Below are 25,164 nucleotides of genomic sequence, written 5' to 3'. Positions count from 1 at the left end.
AGTTGGCCTGGAGACGTAATTCGCGTTGTTTCGTCAAGCAACCTTTTGTTGCGCACGTCCACCAGTAGTCCATAAAAAGATAAAAAGTCTGCACCAATTATCGGTTTTGAGACGTCTGCGACGACAAATTGCCATGTAAAACAACGACGCAACCGGAGGTTTAATGTCATTGTCACTGTGCCGTACGTAGCAATTGAGGTACCATTTGCCGCGGAAAGTTCATACGTTGATTTCGATCGCGACGATTTCACTAGCGCACGCGGATATACACAAAGATCAGCACCCGTATCGATGAGAAACTGGACCTTGGAGTACGTATCCGTAACGTACAAACGGCGCGGAATCGGGCACGGGTCGCTGTTCGCCATCACCGACTGCCCGTCTCGTTTCCCGGACGATACGTGCACGGATCGCGGCACACGCGAGCGCGGTCACCAAAACGTTGGTGATACCAGCACTGACCACTGTCACTGTCACGGCTTCGCGATCGGTCTTGCGAACGCGATCTGTGTGTTCTCGTCGTCGGTCGTCGCGGTTCACTCGCGAATAGCTTCGCCATTGCCTGCGACATCTCCACTAACTGCTGCTCGATGCGATTCAGCCTGTCGTCTTTTGGATTGGATTTGGCCACCTCCTGGAGCGCTGTGCCGGGCATTACTGTCTCCATAACTGCGTCGGCCACCTCCGCGACGTCGTCCAACGCGGCATTCTTCTGTGTCGCGAGAATTGCCTGGACGCTAGACGGCAGACGCCCTGTCCACAGCGTGCGTAGGAGCGAATCGGGAACGGTAGACCCTGCTAAAGCCTTTAATCTTCGCAAAAACTGGGACGGTTTCGAGTCCCCGATTTCTTCGCGCTCTAGGAGTCGCCTCGTTTTTTGTTCCTGAGACGTACTCAGTCGTCTTATTAAAGCTGCCCTAAGTGCGGAATAAGGCTTTTCTCGGGGTGGATTCATTAACAGGTCGCGCACTTCACTCATCACGTTCCTATCTAGAGCAGTAACGAGGTAATCAAACTTTGCCTCTTCATTTGTCACACGCGCTATTCGAAAACTTCTGTCCACTACCTGAACCCACATCTCTACATCGTCCGAAATAAATGGTGGAAGTTTCACTGCCACATGGTTCACTTCCGTCGCGGCATAATTTTCGACTTGGTTTTCTTCGTTGAGGCTCATGTTGCTTGCTGCGTTGCGCGAACTAAAACCACTCTAATTGCATAAATTCGCGTACTTTCTTTGAAAAGATCACGTCGGGGTCACCACTTGAGGGTTGCTTTCGCTGTACAGCAAGAAATAAAACGCTTTCTCAACGGTAATAATAAACTGTTTTATTGAAAACTAAATTGTGGAAAAAGACGTGTTGACGGTTTGAGGGTTAGCTGGAGAGTCCTTGGAGAGTGCCTTGTGTTTGAAGTCGGTCGTTCATGGGTACGCGTCTGGTGACCGGCGCCAGCAGCCCTTCTTGGAACGCTGGTTCGTCTGGCGGCGTCCTGCGGCGCTTTTGACGTTGTGCTTTCAAATATGGGTCACTTACAAACATGTGTACCCACAGAGAGTTTGGGCTTTTAAGGGAGCTGAATTCAATTCTCATGCCAGATTGGCAAAATTGACAGTTGACAGCTGTCAATTGACTGTCAACGAGGAATATAAAAGTAAATATCCTTTTTCACATTGAGAGTTTGGGTTTTTGAGGTCGCTGAATTCAATTCTCATGTCAGATTGGACAAATTGACCGTTGACAGCTGTCAACGGTCAATTTGTCCAATCTGACATGAGGGTTGAATCCAGTGACCTAAAAACATTACCCTATATATTAGAATAATTAAAATATGCTTTTGACATCTGTAAATAGTATTGAAAATGAATAGTTTTGCAACGGGTCAGGGGAGCTTTGGCAGCTCCGTAGCTGCCAAAATGTTCATTTTGGCACTTTGTGCTCATGGAGACTTTTGTTCAGGATGACAAAATCTACAACATATCAAAAATTCAGACAATTTGACAGAAACCCAATTTTCATAAGATTATTGCGGGATCCTTTCTGAAAGGAAGGGACATTGTTTACTATGCCATTTGTTCCAGGTAGGCTGACATGTGAATTTATTTATTCATGGAATAGTTCTAATTTTTTCTTTGTTTAATTGGGTATTTTGTCCTGTGAAAAACTTGAGAAACAAATTAAACAAGCCTTTGCACCAGAAGGATCGATCAGCAAGTGTTGGGTAAAAATGGTTTTATAAAGACAATGTAGAAAAATTAGAGAATAAAACAGAAAAAGATAAATAAATTATGGAAAAAGAAAAGGATACGGTATAGTCTTTATGATATTAATTGAAGAACCAACAGATTGACAGTATGTACGAGGTTCGGTCGCTGACGCAGCAACTCGGCAATGTAATATTTGAAAAACTTGTTCCCATATTTATTTAGCTATACCCATATGCAGGTCTGGACGAACTAAACGTGGAGGCGATATAAATGTATACGCTCAGTTGAAGAATGCGAGCGCGGGCAAAGGTAAACGATCACAGTTGCATTGGGCTACTGGACAATAAATCACAACAGATGACAAGTGGTTGATAAATTGTCTAGCAGTGCAGTGTAGCAATGCGGAATTTGGTGTGATTCAGGTAATTTTTATTTACTATAGGCACCTTCTATCAATCATTCGTATTACAATTGCGAAAGGGAGAACTAAGAGGGATATTTTGTTTACTAATATTATCACAGCATGGCATTTTGGAGACCTTTTGAAACGGAACAAAACGAAATTTACCACCAATATAATAAAAGTGTTCGAGGACATAAATAATTAAAATATGTTGTTGGCCACATGAACATATACTAGAAATTTTCTACATATTATATACAAATTATTATATTGTTTTACCTTTAGCAGAAATTTTTTTTTAGGGGCGCCAATGAAACTCATTAAATTTTATTACCAGATGTTTTTGCATGTTCAACTGACTTCGGAAAGACTATAAACGTAATATTGCATACATATGCAATATGCATATTGCAAACGTTATTGTATTAAAAAGAGTATAATTTTAAGATGTAAGAAGAAATTTACTATTATTGATAGTAAATTCCATATAAAAGAAAAACGAGAACTGAATGAGTAAAAGAAAGTTGTCTAGGTTCAAATAGTGTAAACAGAATCTAAAAAATAACCGTTTTCATAAAACTAGTTATAAGAAGACATCGGAAACTTTGTGGCGACAATCAAATAAATAAACAGTAGTAATCTACATTATGTTAGGAAGCGGCAATACGCGTTGTAGTAGCAGAAATAGACTAACTCTGTGGTCAAGCCGTGTGCCGCTCTATGCTCATGATACGCGGCCAACATCCCTCAGCAAAAAACCTGGTTTGTTCTTCAGCCCGACAGGGCAGGCGTTAGAGTGGAGCTAGATACGTATCGAATAAATTGATCGATGCGTAGCTTCAAATCAGAGGCAGACGTCTACACGTTATTGTACAATGATGCGGATTGTGGGATTACTAAAATGTGAAATAGCTGATGCTTCGCCACCATTAGCAACGGTTAATGGGGGCCACTTTGAACATTTGCTGTAATAAAATAAAAAGTAGTAATTCCTCTATTTTTTTGACAACTGTAACAAGAAAGTAAGTATAACCATATATCGCTGAATTCGTCTTTAGAAGAGCTACATATTTATACTACAAAATATAGAGCGTCCTATTAAAAAATATGTCGGTAATGTTATAGGTCTGTCAAACACGGCTCAAAAAATGAAAAATATTGCAGAAAAGTGGCAATTTCTATTTACTAATTGACCTGTTTCAGCGATTTTTTTAAATTTCAACTGGAAAAAAATATGAATTTTGTTCCATCATTTTGGGACACGGTGTATATTCTTATAATATAAAGAGTGCAGTTTTAAAAAGGCAACGGTTGTGTCACTTTTTGTATGAATTAAATTACATAAAAGAGAACTCGGCCTACAGCCAACTCTGTTATACATTACAGCCGCCCTAACATTTCCGAGTTTAAACACTCAATAAAAACTTGAGTCTTAACATTTATTTTTTAAATAGCCAAATTAATATATTTTCAGCATCTTCAACAGCATCTCTTTGTTTTCTCAAACTAAACCGCTAATACAATTTTCAGTTTCAAATTTAAAAAAATACACCCTACAGTCAATTTTCAGTAACACCAGGTTTATATTATTGCACGTGTCAGTTAAACTTGGCAAGCAAAAATAGATACATGCACAGACTAAAAATATATATGTAAGTAAAAACACAAAAGGGACTTTACTAACCTGATATCGTATATCTTCTTGAATAAATTATCACCTCTACTTAAACTAATAAAATCCCACTTTGTATTTTCAGGGGCAGACATATGAAGCTACATTCATATACGGTTGGTTACGTAAACTTGGACACAGTTTGTATCCTATTAAAATCGATTGATATAATTGGATAACATTAACTATTTGTAGTTGCCCTTTTCAGGAATGTGGTGGAAACTATTCCGAGATCTTATTTCATCATTTACTGGTCATTATAACGTACTACTGCTAGCAGAAACCTTGAAGTATTTCAATACAGAATTAAAGAATGGAAATCTGTGAAAACAGTAGCAAAGTTTATTGTGTTCCAATCTAATTAACAATTTTGTTACGTCTGATAACTACTAAATGAGGAAATGCATTGTAAGTCTGTAACTGGCAGCGATTAGGTACATATTATGGTACTTTAAAAGTTAGACAATAGAATTAATTATAAGTATTGATATTTATCAAACCATCTTTAACTATACTGATTACCTCATAAAAAGTGTGAAATATAAAAATTATAATAATTTTTAGGAATTTTAAAGAAAGATGTGCAGCAAAATATTGTCCCAAGACACGAGTTTTCTAATCAATTGTTAAAAATAGTGACAAGAGGACCATTTTATAAGATTACTTAATGATTTGTAAGATGAATCTCTAAAAGTGTTATTTTATTTTTATGCGCAGAATTTTTTCCAGTTTGGAGTTATTCAGGTAAACACAATCGAAGTTTAATCAACTCACCTTCGTCCAAAAATGATTCCTTTAAAAATCTCTAAATATGCTCTACATAATAAATTGTTTGACTTTACTTTATAGGATCTTTCAAAATAAAAAAAATATTTGGAAAAGCTTATTATTTTAGTTTAGGTATAATAAAGTAAAAAAAAAACAATTTTCTCTTCACATAAGACCAAACATACTCCAGTAGATCAATCAAAAAAGTGACTGGGAAGTAGTGACGTCAAGTTAGCAAATTACAAATAAGTGTCTTTACGACTTTTTCTACTGCCCACGAAAATCTAGACGACCTATCGGTATATTAGTTATTTTATGTTGTAGGCAATTAAATTACCTACAATTTAAGATACCTAGAGTAATTTTTTACCAATTTGTTAACCTGTAAAATAAAGGTTGAGCATGGAAATATCAGTTTTCGAAAATTGTGCATTATTGCAAAAACAGATGGATGTTGATGAAATTTATGGAAAAGACCAACATGTGTGCCAAACACTGATTCAATTGACATTGAAATTGTTGCTCTAGCTATTTGTGAATTAATTTCGTTTTTTTTTTTTACAACTTATTGTTTAATTACCAAAACCGCTCGGGAATTCGATCTTTTTGCATTAAATACAGCTTATTTTTATGAAAATAAAAAAAAGAGAAATCACTTATTCTTTGTTCCCAAGATAACTTTTTTTATAATGTTAATCGTTATAGTTATTAACGATACAAGGCCGATAACAAGTAAATAACGTGCGAGGTTGAGTTTTTAATCCGTAGCGTAGCCGAGGTTTATAATCAACCGAAGACGTTATTTACGTATCGGCCGTGTGTCGTTCAACGGTTTTCGTTACACCAGTTTCATTCATTTCATTTATCATTTCATTTAAAAAGCAAGTTTGACAAATAATTGACAAATAATATGGACATGCCAGAGAAATAAAAACATCAAGTTACAAAGCGTTTGCTAGGTAATAAGTGTGTTTCTATTGTAGAAAAATAAATCTTAACCGCCGACGTCCGTTAAGGATTCTTAACGGATGCCGGCCGTTAAGGACCGGTTATCGTATCTATTTTGGGGTATGTTAAATGAAAATAACAGTATGGTGTAACTTGAAGTTTTTAATGCAAAAAGAGTGAATTCCCGAGTGGCTTTTGCTTGACCCTGAGACAATTTGTTTATAACGCTGTTTTGTTAGGGTTGTAAAGGGTTACTTAATTTAAACTTTTTCAAATTTTTGCGATACGTTTCTTTAGATCAGTTAGAACCTTTATCTACGATATTAACTTCTAAAATTAACATTTAGTAATTAATTGCAAGAAAACGAACGAAATTAATTAACAAATACTTGGAACAATTTCACGGTCAATCGATTCGGCCTTCGGCACACATGTTGGTCTTTGGATTGGCCGTCTTTTCCATTTTCATCAACATCCATCGCTTTTTGCAATGATAATGCGCGATTTTCGAAAACTGATTTTACAGTTGAATTGGTGAAATATGACTTAGATATCTTAAATTGTAGGTAATTTTATTGCCTACAACAAAAAAATTACAAATTTTTCGATAGGTCTTCTAGATTTTCGTGGGCAGTAAAAAAGTGAAAATACACGTAAATTTGCCACATATTTGCAATTTTCCAACTCTAATTTGACTGGAGTAAGCCTCTAAAAAGAAATATGAACCTTTCCCTACGTCTGATACCAAACTGACAGTTAAAAACAAAAAAAAAACATTCATTTTTACGTCCTTTTCGGCATGGCTTTCCATTACTCTCCACCCGATTCCTACATCTTATTATCGTGGCTTGTGACTGCTCCCGTCGTAATATTACGCCAAGGATCGCTTTAATTTGTTTATGTCCTGAAAGCCGACATCCCAACATTTTTTACAGCTTATAAAGCGCACATAACGACGCCCATCTGTCAAAGGTAATCCATTACGTAACCCCAAAGACGCCATTGACCAGTATACTTTATGCAAATATTTTTATTTGCAAGCAACTCGGAAGCGTAGCTATTTGTCAGGATGAGAACAGGGAGATTGGGGGATGCTCTGGATTGAAGGGAGAACTGCTGCACAGTGACGAAAAGCTGGAATTTAGGTCGTTTTTAATTTCGTTTGGTTTAAAGTAATAAAATAAACGATACAAGTAATAATAAACATAACATGATTTTGTACCGGTATTTGTCTGGAGTTTTTTGTTTTTGGTGTATTTTAGGTCACCTATGACTGTTCAGAAAATTGTTCGTGTGCCAAAATAGTGTATTATGCAATTAGCAGTAAGATACGTTCTCATTTGGCTGCTTGAGATGCGAAGAGATGAAAGTGATGGCCACAACGTCAACAGGTGCTGTCGTTTTCTCTATCTCGTATCGAATTTTGACACTCAACAGTAAAAAGCAATCCTGACGTCATCAACCCATCTTGGTGTAATGGGAAACTCTCGGTAACTATCAAATTGTAACATTTTAAATCTATCATGCTGATGGAAATATTAAAATATTGATTGAAATTTCTGTGATGCATTTCTATTAGTTATAAACTTTTATCTTAAGGGCCCCATATTCTTTAAATAGTGTTTTCCGCAAAGACAAATAATTTCAAACATTTAATAACTGAATAATCTAAAGTTTATCTCATAATAGGAATGTTATGTCATGCCATCTGGTTATTTTCAAAGAGGCCGCAGTAAAACGAATAAACAGGTGCAAAAAACGATCAAACCATCAAGGTTTTAGGTACTGAAATCTACGAAAATACTAACTTTTTTATATATAATTCCACATGTAAATATTCTTATAACATTTACTTGCTTAGTCCTATATATAAAATTGTTTACTTTTATTTATAAGTACGTGAAAATAATTCTTAAAATGTGGGGTTAGAATAACAGCAAACGCATGTTTTACAAACGCTTTTTATTTTATTTGAGTAAATTTAAATGGTAACAATGAATAAACAAAACATCAAGGATTTTATTTTTGTGCTTACTTTTGTTCTACACGTTTTACTTTCAAAGATTTCAGTACCTAAAAACGCCAGAAATTTCACTATTTCTCGGCCGGGAATATGGCCACCTTAATGATATTGTTTGTTTTGACGAGAGAAATAGGCCCTGAAAGTTTGTCATAACGTGCCTATTACACCCTGCAAATTAATTAAATTTGAATATTGACATAAGTACTGCCATAATCTAGTATTCGGATAGACACATACAAGCTAGAGAAAAAAATTGTACATAAAGTTAATTTTCTGCGAAATTTATGGAACCCAATACACATGACATATTCGCATGATTTCCCAGAGGTCCAACTTTTCTCAAGTAATAACTTAAACTTCTCTTAACGAGTAATCCGTTTACATCGCACCTAAATTACCAACTAATAATATTCGCGCTTCTTTGAAAAAGCCATTTAAGGCTTCTTGTCAATATAGAGGAAAAGCTTATGAAGTATGTATGTATAGAAACTACAAGGAGTTCAAAACAATGAAGTGTGGGCAAACATTTAAGTTAATGCACATTTTTCTGGTATCGTTATAGAAGAAACTTTAATTTTTCACACGAAAATGTTTTTAGTCGTTATCAATAAACTTGGTATTTACCTCTATTTAAAAAAGATTAAAAGGAAAAATATCTAAATACTTATTTCATGTTATGAAACACCTACACATGCAACACGTTTTCAAACAGATGTTTGTAACACATATGAAAAGAAATCAGTTTTCTGAGATCTGACAGAACATTTCCTGTCCTGCTATTATCGTACATGCAAATAATTTTTCGAATGAAACATTAAAGTTTTGGAACATATTATTTTAGATAGTCTATTTATTACTAAGTCTGTCAGAGGGAGCCGCAATTCAATGACGTACCAATCGGGTCACCGAGTCATGCGTGAGCCTCTGCTTCAGAATGCTTTTCACGTTCACGTCACGTTGGTATACTGTTGCTTTGTTATCGTGCGGATGTTGCGTGATTAATTTCTATTCGTTGGTGTTTATGGTGGTGTATTATAGACAATTTAATGTATTCCTTTTTCCTTTTTAGTACGCGTATGAGTTCTGACAGCCCTATTTATTATTTCCTTTAAAAATAGAATGGCACTTTAAATCTGCCAAACTGATATTAAATTTATTTTTTATATTTTTGTATTCAGTTTAGTTTTGCGATATTTTTCTGTTTATCCTTTATTTCTATTTAATATTGCTCATTGATCATATTTTTATCTTAATTCACTATGTAACACTCATTTGCTTTTTGGTTAGTATAGTACAATGACTCGGCTAGTACGTACGTACATAAGAACGTGGTAGATAAAATTTTGATGCAAAACTGTAGCAATGTTAACTTTTACTGCTCAAGTACATTTTGACATGGTAATTATAGATGGTGTTAAATGTGTGCGTATACGGTACGCCGTATATTTTCCTGTAGATTAATACCAACTCAAGGAAACTTGTACAAACTGTCCAATGAAGAAGAGCGCCTATTTCACACGATTTTAAATGATATTTTATTGCATATATTTTTGCACTTATGATGAACTGTCCTCTAGGGAAGTTTCTTAATGTTAGGGTCAAAAGACGGATTGATTTGGAAATTCTGATTTTAAATTCGGATTTAGCGGGTCAAAGTACCACGGAATAAACAGGGTGTTAATAAACTTACGTCAAATATTTTTGCCATATGTCAGCAGACGGATTTGTGATGAGTAAAATGTAAAATCTGACTTACCTAACATTGCAAGGAACCACCTTTTGAGAACTGCTGATTTTCGTAGATGTTGGATGTATCCACCAATTGCTTGCACACAAGCTTCAGCGCGACGTATCCAATTCGCTCGCACGCGTTGCAACACTGCCATGTCCTCTCGAATCATATTACGAAATACCTACAAAATGGCGGTGGTCCGATTACGAAATTTGCAATAACAAAGCCGTGAGATTAAGAAAACGGTATAAAAAGTCATTTTTTTAAAGTTGCTGTAAAAATATCAATTATAAACAAAAAGTGATAAAACTTTCGAAAACTATAGTTCAATATATTGTAACAAGTAGAAATTGAAGTAAGACTTTTAAGTATAAACTCTAATAGAAATTAAGTTGAAATACAATAAATAATGACATATTAGATAGGTATATGGTGACAAGATAGTAAAGATGATTTGGTTGACAGCGGGATGAGATTTTAACAGTATAATATAATAGTAAAAGTAGAATGAAATCTCTGTATAAAGGAATCAAAAGTGTCTATAAAAGAAGGTAATGTAGTAAAAAAAGAATAAAAGGGTATTAAATTTGGTAAAGTAAAAATGTATAAATTATAAAGGTATATGATTGGTTGAGATTGAATACGATATATCCAAAAACATTGTAATTAGATATGAGTGCGGTGAAAGAAGGATAAAAAAAGTGGTGACCAAGGGAGACAGAAAAAATAAATAGTGAGAGGAGAATCAAGAAATAAAAAGTCAAATAGGAGAATCAAGAAATAAAAAGTCAAATTACAAAATATTCAAATTGTAGCCATTAAAATAAGTTAAAATCAGAAGAATTGTAATAAAATACAGAAGATTAAAAGAGAATCCTATAAAATAACAAGAAAAGAACAAGTATTGAAGAGAAGAATAGTGGTAGAGAAAAGCACAGCACAGCATCAAGCACAGATGCATGGTGGGACAGTTAAAACCAAATAAAAAAGAAGCAAGACAAGAGTCAGGAAATACAAAAGAATTTATTTGGCAGAAAGGAAAGTCGGTTTAAATCTAAACTAACAAATAAATCAAGAGAATCATAATACTGTCAGGTAATTAAGACATTATTTTTCATTGTCGTAGACACATAGAAAAGGAAAGGCCAGGGGAGGTGACGCAGACAGTGGCAATCTACGGAGTGGAGTAGCAAACAGAAGGAAGAAAAGACAAATTGTAGGAGAGTTCAAAGAAGGAAAGGAAGGATAGGATAGGATAGGATAGGATAGGATACAGGAAGGAGAAGACAGGAAGGACATCACGAGTAAGAAAACACAGACAAAAAGGCAACAAACTGTAGTATAGGTAATCATAAACAAAAATTGTATACAATAAGGAATTCGAATTCAGTTAGCTCAGGTTAGATAGGGATCTAGGAACGATTTTTATAAATTGATAAACTGTTGGTATAATACACGAAATTCAAACTCAATTAAACATTACTATTTTATTTTTTTTTTTACAAGAACAAAGAAACAAAATTAATTACCTAACAACTTTTTCTTCATAATAAATTTCAGTAGCTTTCGAACCGACTACTGAGATTTCAACATGCTCTATTAAAAAATTTTAAAGTATAATTAAATTATAATTTGAGAGTAATTTTTTTTAAGTATATAAAGAATAAATTTATATTTAAAGATTAAAAATCAAAATTAAGTGCGATATTAAAAGAGCTAGTTTGGGGTAAGTATAGAACATAATTTCTTATAATAGTTTTTAAGAATACTATAGGAAAAATCAAAATTTAAATAAGTTAATACATTTCACATATAAAATCGATTTTTATAATACTATAAATTGGCGCCTAACATTATTTATTAAATTCATTACACATAACAAANTAAAGTTGCTGTAAAAATGTCAATTATAAACAAAAAGTGATAAAACTTTCGAACACTATAGTTCAGTATATATACAATAATGACGCTAAAGCCGAAAATCAGGAGAGCAAAACTTTTTGTTCTATAAGGTTTTATACATCCATCGGCATCTGAAACTCGAAACTTTGCCAAATTTGTTTGAAGTTTTGCTGACACTTGAAATTTGGTATACACATAGTGTAAATATGCAGAAACCAAAAGCAATTTGCAAAATTCAATTATCTTCATTTTTGCAGTTTTGGTAACGTTTTATACGTCACCCTAGTTTTATACGTCACAGTTTTTTTAATTTTTGGAAAAATATGTATGTATATTTATAAAATATTCAATCACGGTAGATTAACCATCACAATTACAAAATGTAAGTAGCTTAGGATCTACTTAAACTATGAAAATATATTTTAAATTGTAGGTACCGAATTGTGCTGGTTAATCTACCATAATGGAATATTTTATAAATATACATAAACGCCCAAAAATTAAAAAAACGGTGACGTATAAAACTAGGGTGACGTATAAAACCTTACCAAAACTGCAAAAATGAAGATACTTGAATTTTGCAAATTGTTTTTGGTTTCTTCATATTTACACTATGTGTGTACCAAATTTCAAGTGTCAGCAAAGCTTCGAACAGATTTGGTAAAATTTCGAGTTTCAGATGCCGTTGAATGTATAACACCTTATAGAACATAATGTTTTGCTCTCCTGATTTTCGGCTTTAGCGTCATTATTGTATATATATTGAACTATAGTTTTCGAAAGTTTTATCACTTTTTGTTTATAATTGACATTTTTACAGCAACTTTAAAAAATTGACGTTTTATNATAATATCGTTTAGAGTCCAACCAGTCATTAAGCACAAGAATAATAATAAATAATAATATCGGGATGTAATATCAATGGTGTATTCAAAATCGGAAAAATTAGTTAAGTAGAGTAGAAAATTGAATAGGCTTATCTGCATTCCTAGGTCGGTCTCGTCTCGGGGTGTGGTTTTGGTTTCGGCAGTGTAGTGAACGAGAAGACGAATAAACGAGTAGACGACGAAGCGAGGCCTCGGTTCTAGGGCGGCCTCGTAGTAAAAGTTTAAGAGTATGATTTTCTAATTCTGGGGCAAATCCAACCGAGGTTTAACAACTGCAATAAGGTCTATCACCACTGTATTTTCCCCAGAAATAAGCAAATAAATCTTCGCCTAGCGAATTTTGTGGTTCACACCATGCTCGAAAATCAACAACAACCTTTCTTAATTCTCGTCCTCGGCGATAAAAACGACGAAAGTATCTCCGTGCAAAAAAGAGACTCACGCCGATAAAATACGTCCGACTATTAAACGAAATTCGATATACCGGGCGATTTATTTAGTCCGTACCTATATCGCCATAAAAGTATACAAACAAAATTAATTTAATACTAGTTTTTTTTTAACAAGAAAACCGTAACAAATTCAAAAGGTCATATTAAAGTGTCATTAACGATACCGGCCCACATGTTCACTGAAAACTGTTGCTGAAAGGCACCGCGACGTATTTCGTGCGGATTATTATTATTATAATATACATTTATTTCAGCAGTTCCAAAACAGTTTTAAACACATTTTCAATTAGCTTTTTTCTCTATGACCTTAAACTTCCGATACAAGTTTGATGTCACAAACTCAGTTTTTGCTTCTTTTTCACCCCTTTACATTTTTAACATAAGTTCATTAACACCCTGTATCAATATGGTCCACGACCCAATCCACTTTTTTATTTGTGACCCTGTGTACTTACAATGTAAAATTTTCTTTTGAAAATAGGTTATAAATTTTAGCATCATCTCCCTGAAAATGATAAACAGAACTGAAAATTAATAACACATTGACCACTGTCCGAAGTCCGACAAAGAGACATGCTGTCATGTTCCGATACAACGCGTTTCTGGGCGTATTATATAATTTCCTATGTTTTGTAATTCGCAAGTGATGATAAATGGGTATTAAAATAATAACCATTATTGCGGTTGATGCACGATTAATGCCGTACCATATTGTAACACCCGAAACGACCGGTTTCATGACAGCCGCGATTAAACGGGATCCTGAAGCCATCTAACGACTTTCTGATAACTACCCATTCGGCAATAATCAATTTCGATATTTGAGGTCCGGATATTATAGTTCGCCCCGCGAAAAATTTAGCATTGAACGGTGTAGAATGTGATGATGTCCTCGCAGACGTTTATCCCCTTTCAGCAAAATAATATGAATATCCAAAATTTATATTGTCTTGAATAAAATTGTTAAAATCGTTATTCTTTTACTTGTTGTCGTCCTAGCACGTCATTACCACACTGTCTTATACTGGGTGTATTGAAAAAATGTGCCATAAATTTAGGGGTCGGTAAAACTTACAGGGTGCCAAAATTAATGATTTTATTTAAATAAAATTTTGACCATATCTTTTTTAAGGGATAATATTTCAAATATTAAACACGTCAATGTTAAACAATTTTTATTATTTTCTAAACGTCGCTAGCTGTGATTTTTCCTGCAATCTTTTGGAACATAACTTCTTTGAGGTTAGGTGTTCTAGATTGTTTTCGCATTTTTAAATTTTATATAAAAAAGATTTTGTTGAAATTGCTGAAACTACTTGCTTTACGTGAAAAATGCTGTTAACTGTGCCAAAGTCAAAGTTTTCTGTCCAGAAAATGCAAAATTAAACCTAAAGTTTCACCACTTACATATTGCTTCTGTAATCTCGACTACAGTTGGTAGGGGCCCGTTGGATGCTCCAGAAAAGCGGGATCGCCAGGAGAACAGGCCTTAGTCGGCGGGTCTCAGCTGGCGGGTCTCAGCCAGGATAGGAGGAGGCACCGCAAAGTGAATTAATTTCAACACTATATCCTAATTAATCATTTATGAGTGATTTATTCTTGCATTCAAATTTAGTTCATTAAAAACTAAGTCTGAGTAAAAAATGACTCAATAATAGTTAAATTTAAATCATATTAAAGAAAAAACTCAAAATTGGTTTTGTATACTCAGAATAGACGCTCAGTTGATAGCAGTAATTCGGATTTCGAGTAAAACTCACTCATTTCTGTTGCAACAGTTTCACTCATATCAAATATAAACTCCTTCTTTAACCCATACGATGTTTTAACGATAAAAAGTAATTTTGTTGAAATAGTACTGATAGTACTTGATTTTTAAGGTATCTTCTTAAAAATTCCTTCCGAATATACCCGCAACATAACATAACATAAAAATAACATAAAACACACCACAGAAATGAGACAACCCCCAAATCCAAAAGCCAAAGGCTTGTGCGGAAGGGGGCTACACTTGAAAAAACGCCTTTGGATTATTCTACAATTATTCTTTGGTGGGCACACAAGACATCCACAGTACAATGTTTCGAACAAACAGCTGAATACCTATATCGGTCCAATCTAATTCTTGAGTAGCGCCATTAACACTTCAACGACGGCAGCTCCTATTACTGTGTTGCTACATTTCAGAATATAACTTTTCCTAACATAATCGACTTTTAGTAAAGTTGTGTTGACTTAAAATTATATTACTATGCCCACTTAAAATTGATTGATTATTACACAATACCTATCAGTCTTTTTTCAATATGTGCTAAATTCATTTAAATTGATATAATATCAACAATCAACTGTATCCAGAATTATGAAATAAGCATAAATACCTACAACTTATCTAAGATTATGGGTATCAAATAATTTTAATTATTACATTGTATTTGAAATAGAACTTAATTTATAATACTCCATAAAATAATAAACTTGTTAGAATTTTTTACATAAAATTTAAATTGTTTACAGGAGATACATATTGGGGAAAATTTAATAGTTGAATAACAGCAATGAAACACATAATTGCAATATTTAAATCTTCCAAAAAATGTGTTTTTATGTCTTCCATTTTATTGCACTAAACACACTATTATCTATTCAATTACTCATAAAACTAAATCGCCAATTGACTACTGTTTGGCAGATTAAAATTTGAATAGGATCCCACCAATACAAAATCAATTTCTGTCTTATTCTCTTCAATCCTAGGGATCACTTAATTCGTTACTGAATATGTTCCTAGTTATTTATCGTCTTTACTACATATTATCTATAATATTCAGATAATCATATAAATAAGTATTTGAAATTTATGATTTTCACATACAATAGTATTTTAATCAATAATCGTTTTCATATCAAATGTAAGTTTTCCATTACTTGATTGATACCGATATAAATTAATTATAGTTAATATTGACACAAAAAAATAGTGGTCAAGTTGAGATAGGTTAGTACTATCTCAATCTGACGTTTCCAGATTTCCAGAAGATCCAACAAATCTTTTAAAAACCTACTATATATGGTGATCAGCAGGAAAACCTTTTGAATATTAACCATACAGGCAGAGTAATCTCTATTTCAATAATTATTAGATCTTTAAATATTTATCAACCTAAATGAATCTTTTGATTCCAACAAAATTAAATGGAACAGTCATGTGAATCAAAATCGAAATTCAATTCTGTCTGATTGGAATAAATATTTCCCCTCACTGAATAGAATACTGTACAGAAAAAAATTATACAAACTATTTCTATTTTCGGTTCCCTCTACACAAACAATTATTGAGTTATTTGAAAATATTAGATACTGTTCACTCTTCTAGATAACAAAACTTATTATTTTACGTTCGAGTTAAGTGATGCTGGCAAGCTGCCATTCGGAATTGGTGTATTAAAAGCCAAATTTACGGAAATCGTGTATGCTCCAATACGCAACGGAACGTCTCATTCAGGGTTTTTAATTAGAATTCAACGTAAATTTACACACAAACGGTTCATATAAAGCCACAGTTAATATATCTTGTCGATTTCTAGACTGTGAACTGAAATTTCTGTTTGGAACTTTTGGATTGGACTTAAAATATTATCCACAATAATATATTAAATAGGTCCGCAAATAGTGAAACTTGTGTATACATTAAAAATAAAACGAGGATTGATCTGTAAAATATTATATACTATGGCCCAAAATGTTGTAACAAAATTCATATATTTTTTTCCGGTTGAAATTTAAAAAAATCGTTGAGACAGGTCAATTAGTAAATAGAAATTGTTACTTTTCTGCAATATTTTCTATTTTTTTGGACCGTGCTTAACAGAAGGCATAGACAGAAGATTACAGTTTTGTCAGGAAATTAGAAATTTATTTGAAAGACAACCCAATTTAAAAAATCACATAATTTTCACTGACGAAGCAACTTTTTGCTTAAAAAGAACCGTGAACAGGCAAAATACTAGGTTTTGGAGCCAAGAAAATCCGCATTAGATGCAAAACATACACAATGGCCGGAAAAAGTACATGTTTGGCCGGGAATAGTCGGAAATCGCATACTGGAACCTTATTTCTTTGAGGGGAATTTGATAGGCGACATTTATTTGTTTTTTTTTTGGGTTTTCAACTGATTCCAACCCTGGAATTAATTTTTTCTAATCCTAATGAGCACAAGATGGTGCCCCTCCACATTTTCGCCTCGATGTAGGAAATTACCTTAATGAAGTTTTTCCAAATCGATGGATAGGCAGAAGAGGGCCGCTTGAATGGCCGCTACGCTCCCCTGACTTAACCCCACTAGATTTTCTTTGTGGGGTTATCTAAAAAGCAAAGTGCATGTGAACAGACCAGACACTATCGAAGGATTGACAAATAATTTCACAGAAAGAAGTTCGAAACATAACAGTAAATGTTATTCAACTGATAACTTTGAACATGGAATTGGGCATTGTAAAATGGTTAATGGGGGCCACTGAATATTTGCTGTAATAAAATCAAAATTAGTACTAAATTATTGTTTTCGTTTAATTAAGTACTCCATTCTTGACAACTATGACAAAAAAGTAAGTATAACCTTATATCGCTAAATTCGTCTTTATTATTATTTATACTGTAAAATATGGAGCGCCCTATTAAAAAAAATGTCAGTAATTTTATAGGTCTGTCAAACATGGCCCAAAAAAATTGAAAATATTGCAGAAAACTGACAATTTCTATTTACTAATTGATCTGTTTCAGCGATTTTTTAAGATCTGAACTGGAAAAAAATATGAATTTTGTTCCGTCAATTTGGGAGACAGTGTATATATAAAAAACAGACATTGCATATATGTGTGTACATCATCATATTTCGGTATATGCTTGTATATTTGGTGCATTTAGTTATTTGAGTTGTCAATAAAAATGGTAGTAAAATGAATGGTATTTGAAGAATGGTCTAGCATGATACCGACCAGTTTTAATGCAAATACCAGCTTATCAGGGGTTGACATTCAGGGCAATGAAAAATGTAATTGCTTTTACAGTCATTTATCTCTGTGAACAGGATTCTCATCATTAAATTCATACTAAAACGTGCCTTGTTCGTTTATCTTTAAAGAAAACTTGCAAGCTTTTACTTTTGTTTCCAAAATCTAAAAAAAAATGTAGATAAAGTGAATATTGTCTGTGAAAAAGTGATGGCCTTTGAGTTCGAAACAAAAGCAATTTTTGTTCACATTATTTCATCTTTTTCTAACTCCTAAAATATCAGCTATTTTGGTAATAACTTATGATTAAATATTTTTCTGAAAGAATATCTCGTCTACATATCTTAGAGTTGCGGTTTAACCAAGAACGAGAATAATTTAAACGTTTATCCTAAAAGCTTACATAGCTTTCCCCATTTGGAAAGCGTATTTTATGGAGCACTGTAATTTGTAGAAGATAATGTTTCATATATATCTTAAAATATTATACAACAGAACTGAAAAATATTCTCAATATCTTACATATTTTGATAGGGGCTGCGAAACGTGTAAAAATATTACTAAAAATAAGTTGCTTTTAAAAGGAAAAAGGTTTGAAAATAAATAATGAATTTTGGCACAACATAAGTTGTTCTGGTAACATCAATTTTAAAAACATATTCATAGGTACATTGAAATTTTAAGATGTATCCAATTCAGCAGCTTGTAAATTTGAAGATATTAAATAAAATAATGTTTGAGTGTACAATCAGCACACAATGCTTTATATTAAAATCAATATTTATAATACACCTATATTTAAAATTTGCTGTCAGCTTGTATATTTAATACATTTTTATTACTTCTAAAATTTATCATTACAGTCGTAATGTTTATACTGCAGAAGATTTATTACTATGACAGTGAAATTAATAAAATAAAATTAATGATTTCAATTCTTTTATGTTTATATACGAGTGTAAATAAATAAATGCGAAAACATTCTATGGAAAAATAATGTGGATGTTTCATATAAAAAAATCTCATTTGAATGTCCCCTGAAAAGATGCAACCGCTTAAAGAGGTTGACAAAAAAGTAGGTTTTATTTTTTTTTCTGAAATACTAAAAATGTGACAGAAGTAAAATTAAGTAGACATTTTCTGCTATCGAGAAGACACTCAGTAACCAATTTGTTGATCTTCCCCTACGGTTGTAAGGGGTAGAAAATGCCACCCCAAGCCTTGTTTCATACATAACCTTTTTTCTTCAACTTAGATTCATTCTAAACAAACAAAGCTCTTTGGTAATTTTTATGATTTAATTTTTTTTTAAATCAATTACATGGCATGATTGACAGAGTAGATATTTTATTGAATGCTGTCACGTTGACATATTGTAATGGCAACTTAATTGTTATAATTAATGCAACTTAATTTTATTATAAATAGGTATGTGAAAAAACAAAGTGTTATAAATTATTAAAAACTTATAGAACTTATATTAAATGTAAGAGTAAATATACAGGGTGTCCCGGTACTTGATACAATAAAGTCTAGTACAAATAGATGAGGTCAAAATAATATCAGTTCTTCATATAATTTTTTTTATACGGGCCTTCGTTAACAAGTTACGGGACCTCAAAGGTGAAAATTAGAAAGTTATTTTTATTTACAGCCTCTAAACTATTAACGTCAGCATGATGCAAATTTGGTGGTCGATAACACATGCGTGCAGCTTATTTTTAGTGTTGTAAGTGAAACTTCATTATGTCCTGAACGCCAGGGACAGACTATGCCCAATGGTTAACAACCCAGAATTTTTACATAGCTGGCGATTTTAATCTGCTTGCATCAAAAATAAGTTCCCTGAAGAATTTGCCAACGATAATATCCTCTTGGTTCAACTCGGTAAAATTAACAATTTAGGAAATATTGGTGATTTTATATCGAGCGGCGCCTCCACCATTTTTTGTTTTTAATTTTTAATTGGACATTGTTACTATGTTAGAATCGTACATATTTTTAAAATAAGAACTTACTGTGTGTTAATGTAATTTTCACTAACAAATTTGACAAACAGACTTACACAACACAAAATAGAAAATAAACACAAGAATAAGTTAAAATAAGTTAAAAAAAATAATTTAAAAGAAAGAAAACTATAAAAAAGTTTAAATATGGGCACCTTCCACCTCCACACAATTTTAACGATTGTTATTTGTTTGTACACGAAAAAACATTTCTAGGGTATGTCTAATATTATCACAATGGAAATTAATTCTTTGTAGCAATTCATCCCTTGTCTGTACTGGAGTTGAGTACACTAAACTTTTCAGGTATCTCCACAGGAAGAAGTCCATCGGGTTAAAGTCTGGAGAACGTGGTGGCCATGAAGTTGGGCCTTCTCTCCGAATCCATTTATTATTAAACGCAATGGATAAATAATTTCGTACATCGATACTAAAATGGAGATGAGCCCCATCGTGCATGAACCAAACGTTTCTTCGGGTGTCTAATGGAACATCGTCTAATAGTAGCTACAAATTATTTTGCCAAAACTACAAATATCGTTGTCCATTCAGACGTTTCTCAAAAACGTAAGGACCTATTAAATTATTACCCCAGAAATGCTTTTTCGTGTATAATCAAATCACATTCGTAGACTTAAGAAGTGTGTGGAGGATGAAGATGCCATATTGAAAATGTATTTTGACAGTTTTGTTTCTTTTAAATTATTTCTTTAATGACTTTAACTTATTCTTGTTTTCTGTTATGTGTAAAGTGTGTTTGTCAAATTTTGATAGTGAAAATTATATCAGCAGACAGAAAGATTTCCTAGGCTCTTATTTTAAAAATATGTACGGTTCTAAAGTGGTAATTATGTCCAACTGAAAAATAAAAACAAAAAATGGTGGAGGCGCCACTCGACACTGACAAAATCACAAATATTTCCTAGACTATTAATTTTACCGAGTTGAACCAAGAGGGTATTAACGTTGGCAAATTCTTCAGGGAACTTATATTTGATACAGGCAGATTGCGATCGACATCTATGCAAAAATTCTGGGTTGTTAACCATTGGGCATAAGCCGTCCTTGGCGTTCTGGGCTATACGCATGTGTTATCGGTCACCAAATTTGCATCATGCTGAAGTTAATAGTTTAGAGACTGTAAATAAAAATAAGATTTTAATTTTCAACTTTGAGGGCCCGTAACTTATTAACTAAGGCCCGTACGAAATAAATTTATATGAAGAACTGATATTATTTTAACCTCACCTATTTGTTTAGACTATTTTTTCATTATTAGACACACAATGTTGAAAAATTTATACAGGGTGTTTCAGGATTAAGTCGACAAACTTTAAGAATGAGACATTCCTCATAAAAAAATAAGAAATATATCAAGTATAAATTTTTTTCCAGAGACGCTTTATTTTCGAAATATAGAGCGTTAAAGATTTTTAAAAAAATCGAGTATTTTAAATAACTTCTAAATGAAGAAGGCTATTTAAGGCAAATTTGTCATGACACATCTTCTTATAAGATACCATTTTTCCATAGAAGTAGAAGTCCCGCAAGCAACCAGTGGCGGAGTTATGGGGACTCATTGAATTATAAAAAAAATAATACGGCCCTATTGAAAATAAAAAATGATGCTGTTTTAGATAGTACAGTTTGTTATTGACAAAAAGGTGTACATTCACTTTTTTTCCTAACTCTTATAGTTTCATGGCAAAATTGATTTTTCGGAAGGGTGCTTCTGGATTCTGTCGATAAACTTTAGGAAAACGTTCCTCATAAAACCTAAAAAATATAGTACCTATTAAAATTAGTCTTAGTCTCGACTATGTGTGAGTCAAATAAGCCTTTTTGTCTCCCTTTCCGTTTGGTTTAACCAACTGTATTAAAATTATTTAGATGTTTACATTTACTCGAAGGGGAATTTTAAACCAAAGGAACAACCATATTTGGTCCTACGAGAATCCACGGGCGGTAAGGGAACATAGATTTCAGCATGAATTCCAATGTAACGTATGGTTGGGTGTGCTGGACAACACTATAGTTGGTCCCTACTTCCTTCCGCATCGGTTAAATGCTGACATGTTTACCGAGTTCCTTGAAAATGGTTTTCAAGATCTGTTAGAAGATGTTCCGCTTAATACTCGAATGAATAGTTGGTTTCAACTAAATGGTTGTCCTGCCCATTTTGGTAGAGGTTCTAGGGAGTGGTTAAACATTAATTATCCCAGGAGATGGATTGGTCGTGGAGGACCTGCAGCGTGGCCCGCACGTTCGCCGGACTTGACACCGATGGATTATTTCGTTTGGGGTGCTGTTAAACAAAAAGTCTACGAGGTGCCACTTGATACCCTAGCCCTAGAAGATCTAAGACGGCGAATAGTCCAAGCGTGTCGAGAATTAACTCCAATTCAGTGTCGATCGGCCACTACCTCCATAATTAGAAGATGTCGTGCTTGCCTACAGTCCGGAGGCGCCCATTTTGAACAAAATATTTTTTAAATCATTTCATTTTTGATTCACGCTTTGTCTAAGTATAATATTAATTGGTAATTTTTTGGTTGTTTCAATTTACAAATAAATTTTCATGTATTGTTTGCCATCATATTTTATTTAAAAGTACACAACACAAGTAGGTAAATGAAGGGACTACAAACCTCCTGAAAAAATTTAGGAGTATTGCAAGGGTCGTTACGTTGTCGCATTACGACACAGTCACATTAGATGTTAGGTACTTAAATATTTCTATTGTTTTCATCATTTTCTTTCTAAAAAAAAACACCTTATATCTCAAAAACAAAGCATCTCCTAAATAATTTTAATACTATTGGTTAAACCCAAAGGGAACGGGAGACAAAAAGGGTTATTTGACTTACACATACTCGAGACTAAGATCAATTGTAATAGGTACTATATTTTTTTAGGTTTTATGGGGAACGTCTTCCTAAAGGTTATCGACAGAATCCAGAAGCACCCTTCCGAAAAATCAATTTTGCCATTAAACTATAGGAGTTGGGAACAAAGTGAATGTACACTTTTTGTCAATAACAAACTGTTCTATCTAAAAACAGCATTATTGTTTATTTTCAGTAGGGCCGTATTAATTTTTTTATAATTTAATTAGTCCCCATAACTCCGCCACTGGTTGCTTGCGGGACTTCTACTTCTATGGAAAAATTGTATCTTATAAGAAGATGTGTCATGCCAAATTTGGCTTAAATAGCATTCTTCATTTAGAAGTTATTTAAAAAATTCGAATTTTTTAAAAATCTTTAACGCCCTATATTTTGAAAATGAAGCGTCTCCGGAAAAAAAAAATTATATTTGATTTTTTTCTTATTTTTTTTATGAAGAATATCTCCTTAAAGTTTGTCAACTTAATCCTGAAAGACCCTGTATAATACCAGTAATAAACTTAAATACACTTTGTAACTTATTTTAGAAATAAGAAAGAGTCCAATTTCTCACAATCCTTTTATTTAAAAAAAAAACTACCGGTTTCGAGGTCAAACTTTACACCTCATCTTAAGGTCTTGCAAGGATATCACAATTACAGGAATATTCAATTGTGATATCCTTGTAAGACCTGAAGATGAGATGTAAAGTTTGACCTCGAAACCGGTAGTCTTTTTAAAAATAAAAGATTGTGAGAAATTGGACCCTTTCTTATTTCTAAAATAAATTACAATGGAAAACTCACATTTGTCAATTTTGAACTTAAATACACTTTGTATATTTTCACGAAATACCGGTTTATTTGCTACCTACTGGCATCTTGGTAAATACAAAAAGAAAGAAATTTAATGAAAACCACATTCTTCGTTAGAAGTTATTAACTGGAATATCGGAGATAAGTTTACGTTTAGGAACACGCAGGAAAAGGGAGAACGGATGAAACCGTAGCAGTAACTTCTGGAACATTTGTTTCAAATTACTGAATTTGAACATAAATCCGTGTAGCGTAAATGAAACCCGGCTTTCAGTTGACACTCTATTGTTTTCGTTTTGGGGGTGACGTACTGCGCCTTGCAAAACTGAGCTGTAGCCAGTTTTTACAACCGAACATTAAAAACTATTTATCTGATAGAAAATAATAGGAATAGTTGACAGTTTCAAAGCGGGATTTAAATGTTTCATATTTTTGTACGAAAATGATAAAAGTTAGCGTGTTTGAAAAAGTTGCTTCATAAGTAATTTGTTTACTCTTATTACTTGACATGTACATTAGCCTTTCGAGTTGTTGATAGGTTTGTAGGACATAAGATAAGATATTTTTAACAGATACTCTAACAGCTACCGGTGATTCTAAAATTTTTGGTAGTTTTAATTAATGTATATATAATGGATAGTGGCAGGAGAAAAATTATGTAACTGACAGGAAATAGTAGGATACGTACAGGGTTAGTCAATATAATCTGACAACTTATTGTGAGTTTATTATTGAAATTACAAATAAGCTTTAATACAAAAGTTTTAGCTTTTTATATGAATTTTTATAATACAGTATTAGGAAAAACAAAAAATTTTAATGGAACACCCTATATATTAGTCCATACTTAGCTTCGTTAAATTTTTCTCTTTTCAGAAGTATATAATATGTTACTGTTTGATTCAGGACTTTTCGACATATTTCAGTTTAAAACTATTTTTGAAAAAACAGAAGGGAAATTTATATCTTAAGGATCGCAGTGGCTATGGACGAGGCACGCGGAACAAACAAATGACTTTGACAGAAGTTTATTTGTCATCATTCATTTATTTCCTATAACAAACTATTTTAATAAAGAAATAATGTTTAGTGAGAACTTAAAATTTGAAGTTATCATAATAAAAATCATTCTTAACTTTAACAAGTCTTAACTTTAACAGAATTTTAATACCTAATTAATAAAAACCAACTAAAACACAAATGGTCACAGATGCTCAATGTGACCGCCATTATTATTGATGCACTTCTTATAATCCTCATTAATTTTCAGAACTGCATTTAGTATAAAATGGGAATTAAATTCACTTAAATTTTGTATACACATTAGCAGAGAGCGGACAATTTGTGTCTTTAACCTTGAACATAGATATGTCATTCATAAACATAGATACATTATCCATGACGCACTGGCGTGTCGGATATGCATCGGAAATTTACGTGATAATTCACG

The 25,164-nt window shown here is 33.0% G+C and overlaps 1 protein-coding gene across 1 annotated transcript; it reads right to left on the bottom strand.

Moving 5' to 3' along the window:
- Positions 1–367: 367 nt before the first annotated feature.
- On the bottom strand, positions 368–1,177 carry LOC111691357. The gene has a single exon (XM_023454028.1). It carries the CDS (start codon positions 1,175–1,177, stop codon positions 368–370), a length of 810 nt encoding a protein of 269 aa, XP_023309796.1.
- Between the last annotated feature and the right edge of the window lie 23,987 nt (positions 1,178–25,164).

Source organism: Anoplophora glabripennis, unplaced genomic scaffold (assembly GCF_000390285.2).
Source record: "Anoplophora glabripennis isolate ALB-LARVAE unplaced genomic scaffold, Agla_2.0 scaffold36, whole genome shotgun sequence".
Classification (NCBI taxonomy): domain Eukaryota; kingdom Metazoa; phylum Arthropoda; class Insecta; order Coleoptera; family Cerambycidae; genus Anoplophora; species Anoplophora glabripennis.
Note: the sequence above shows the minus strand (reverse complement) of the source record. Positions and strands in the feature narration are given on the sequence as shown.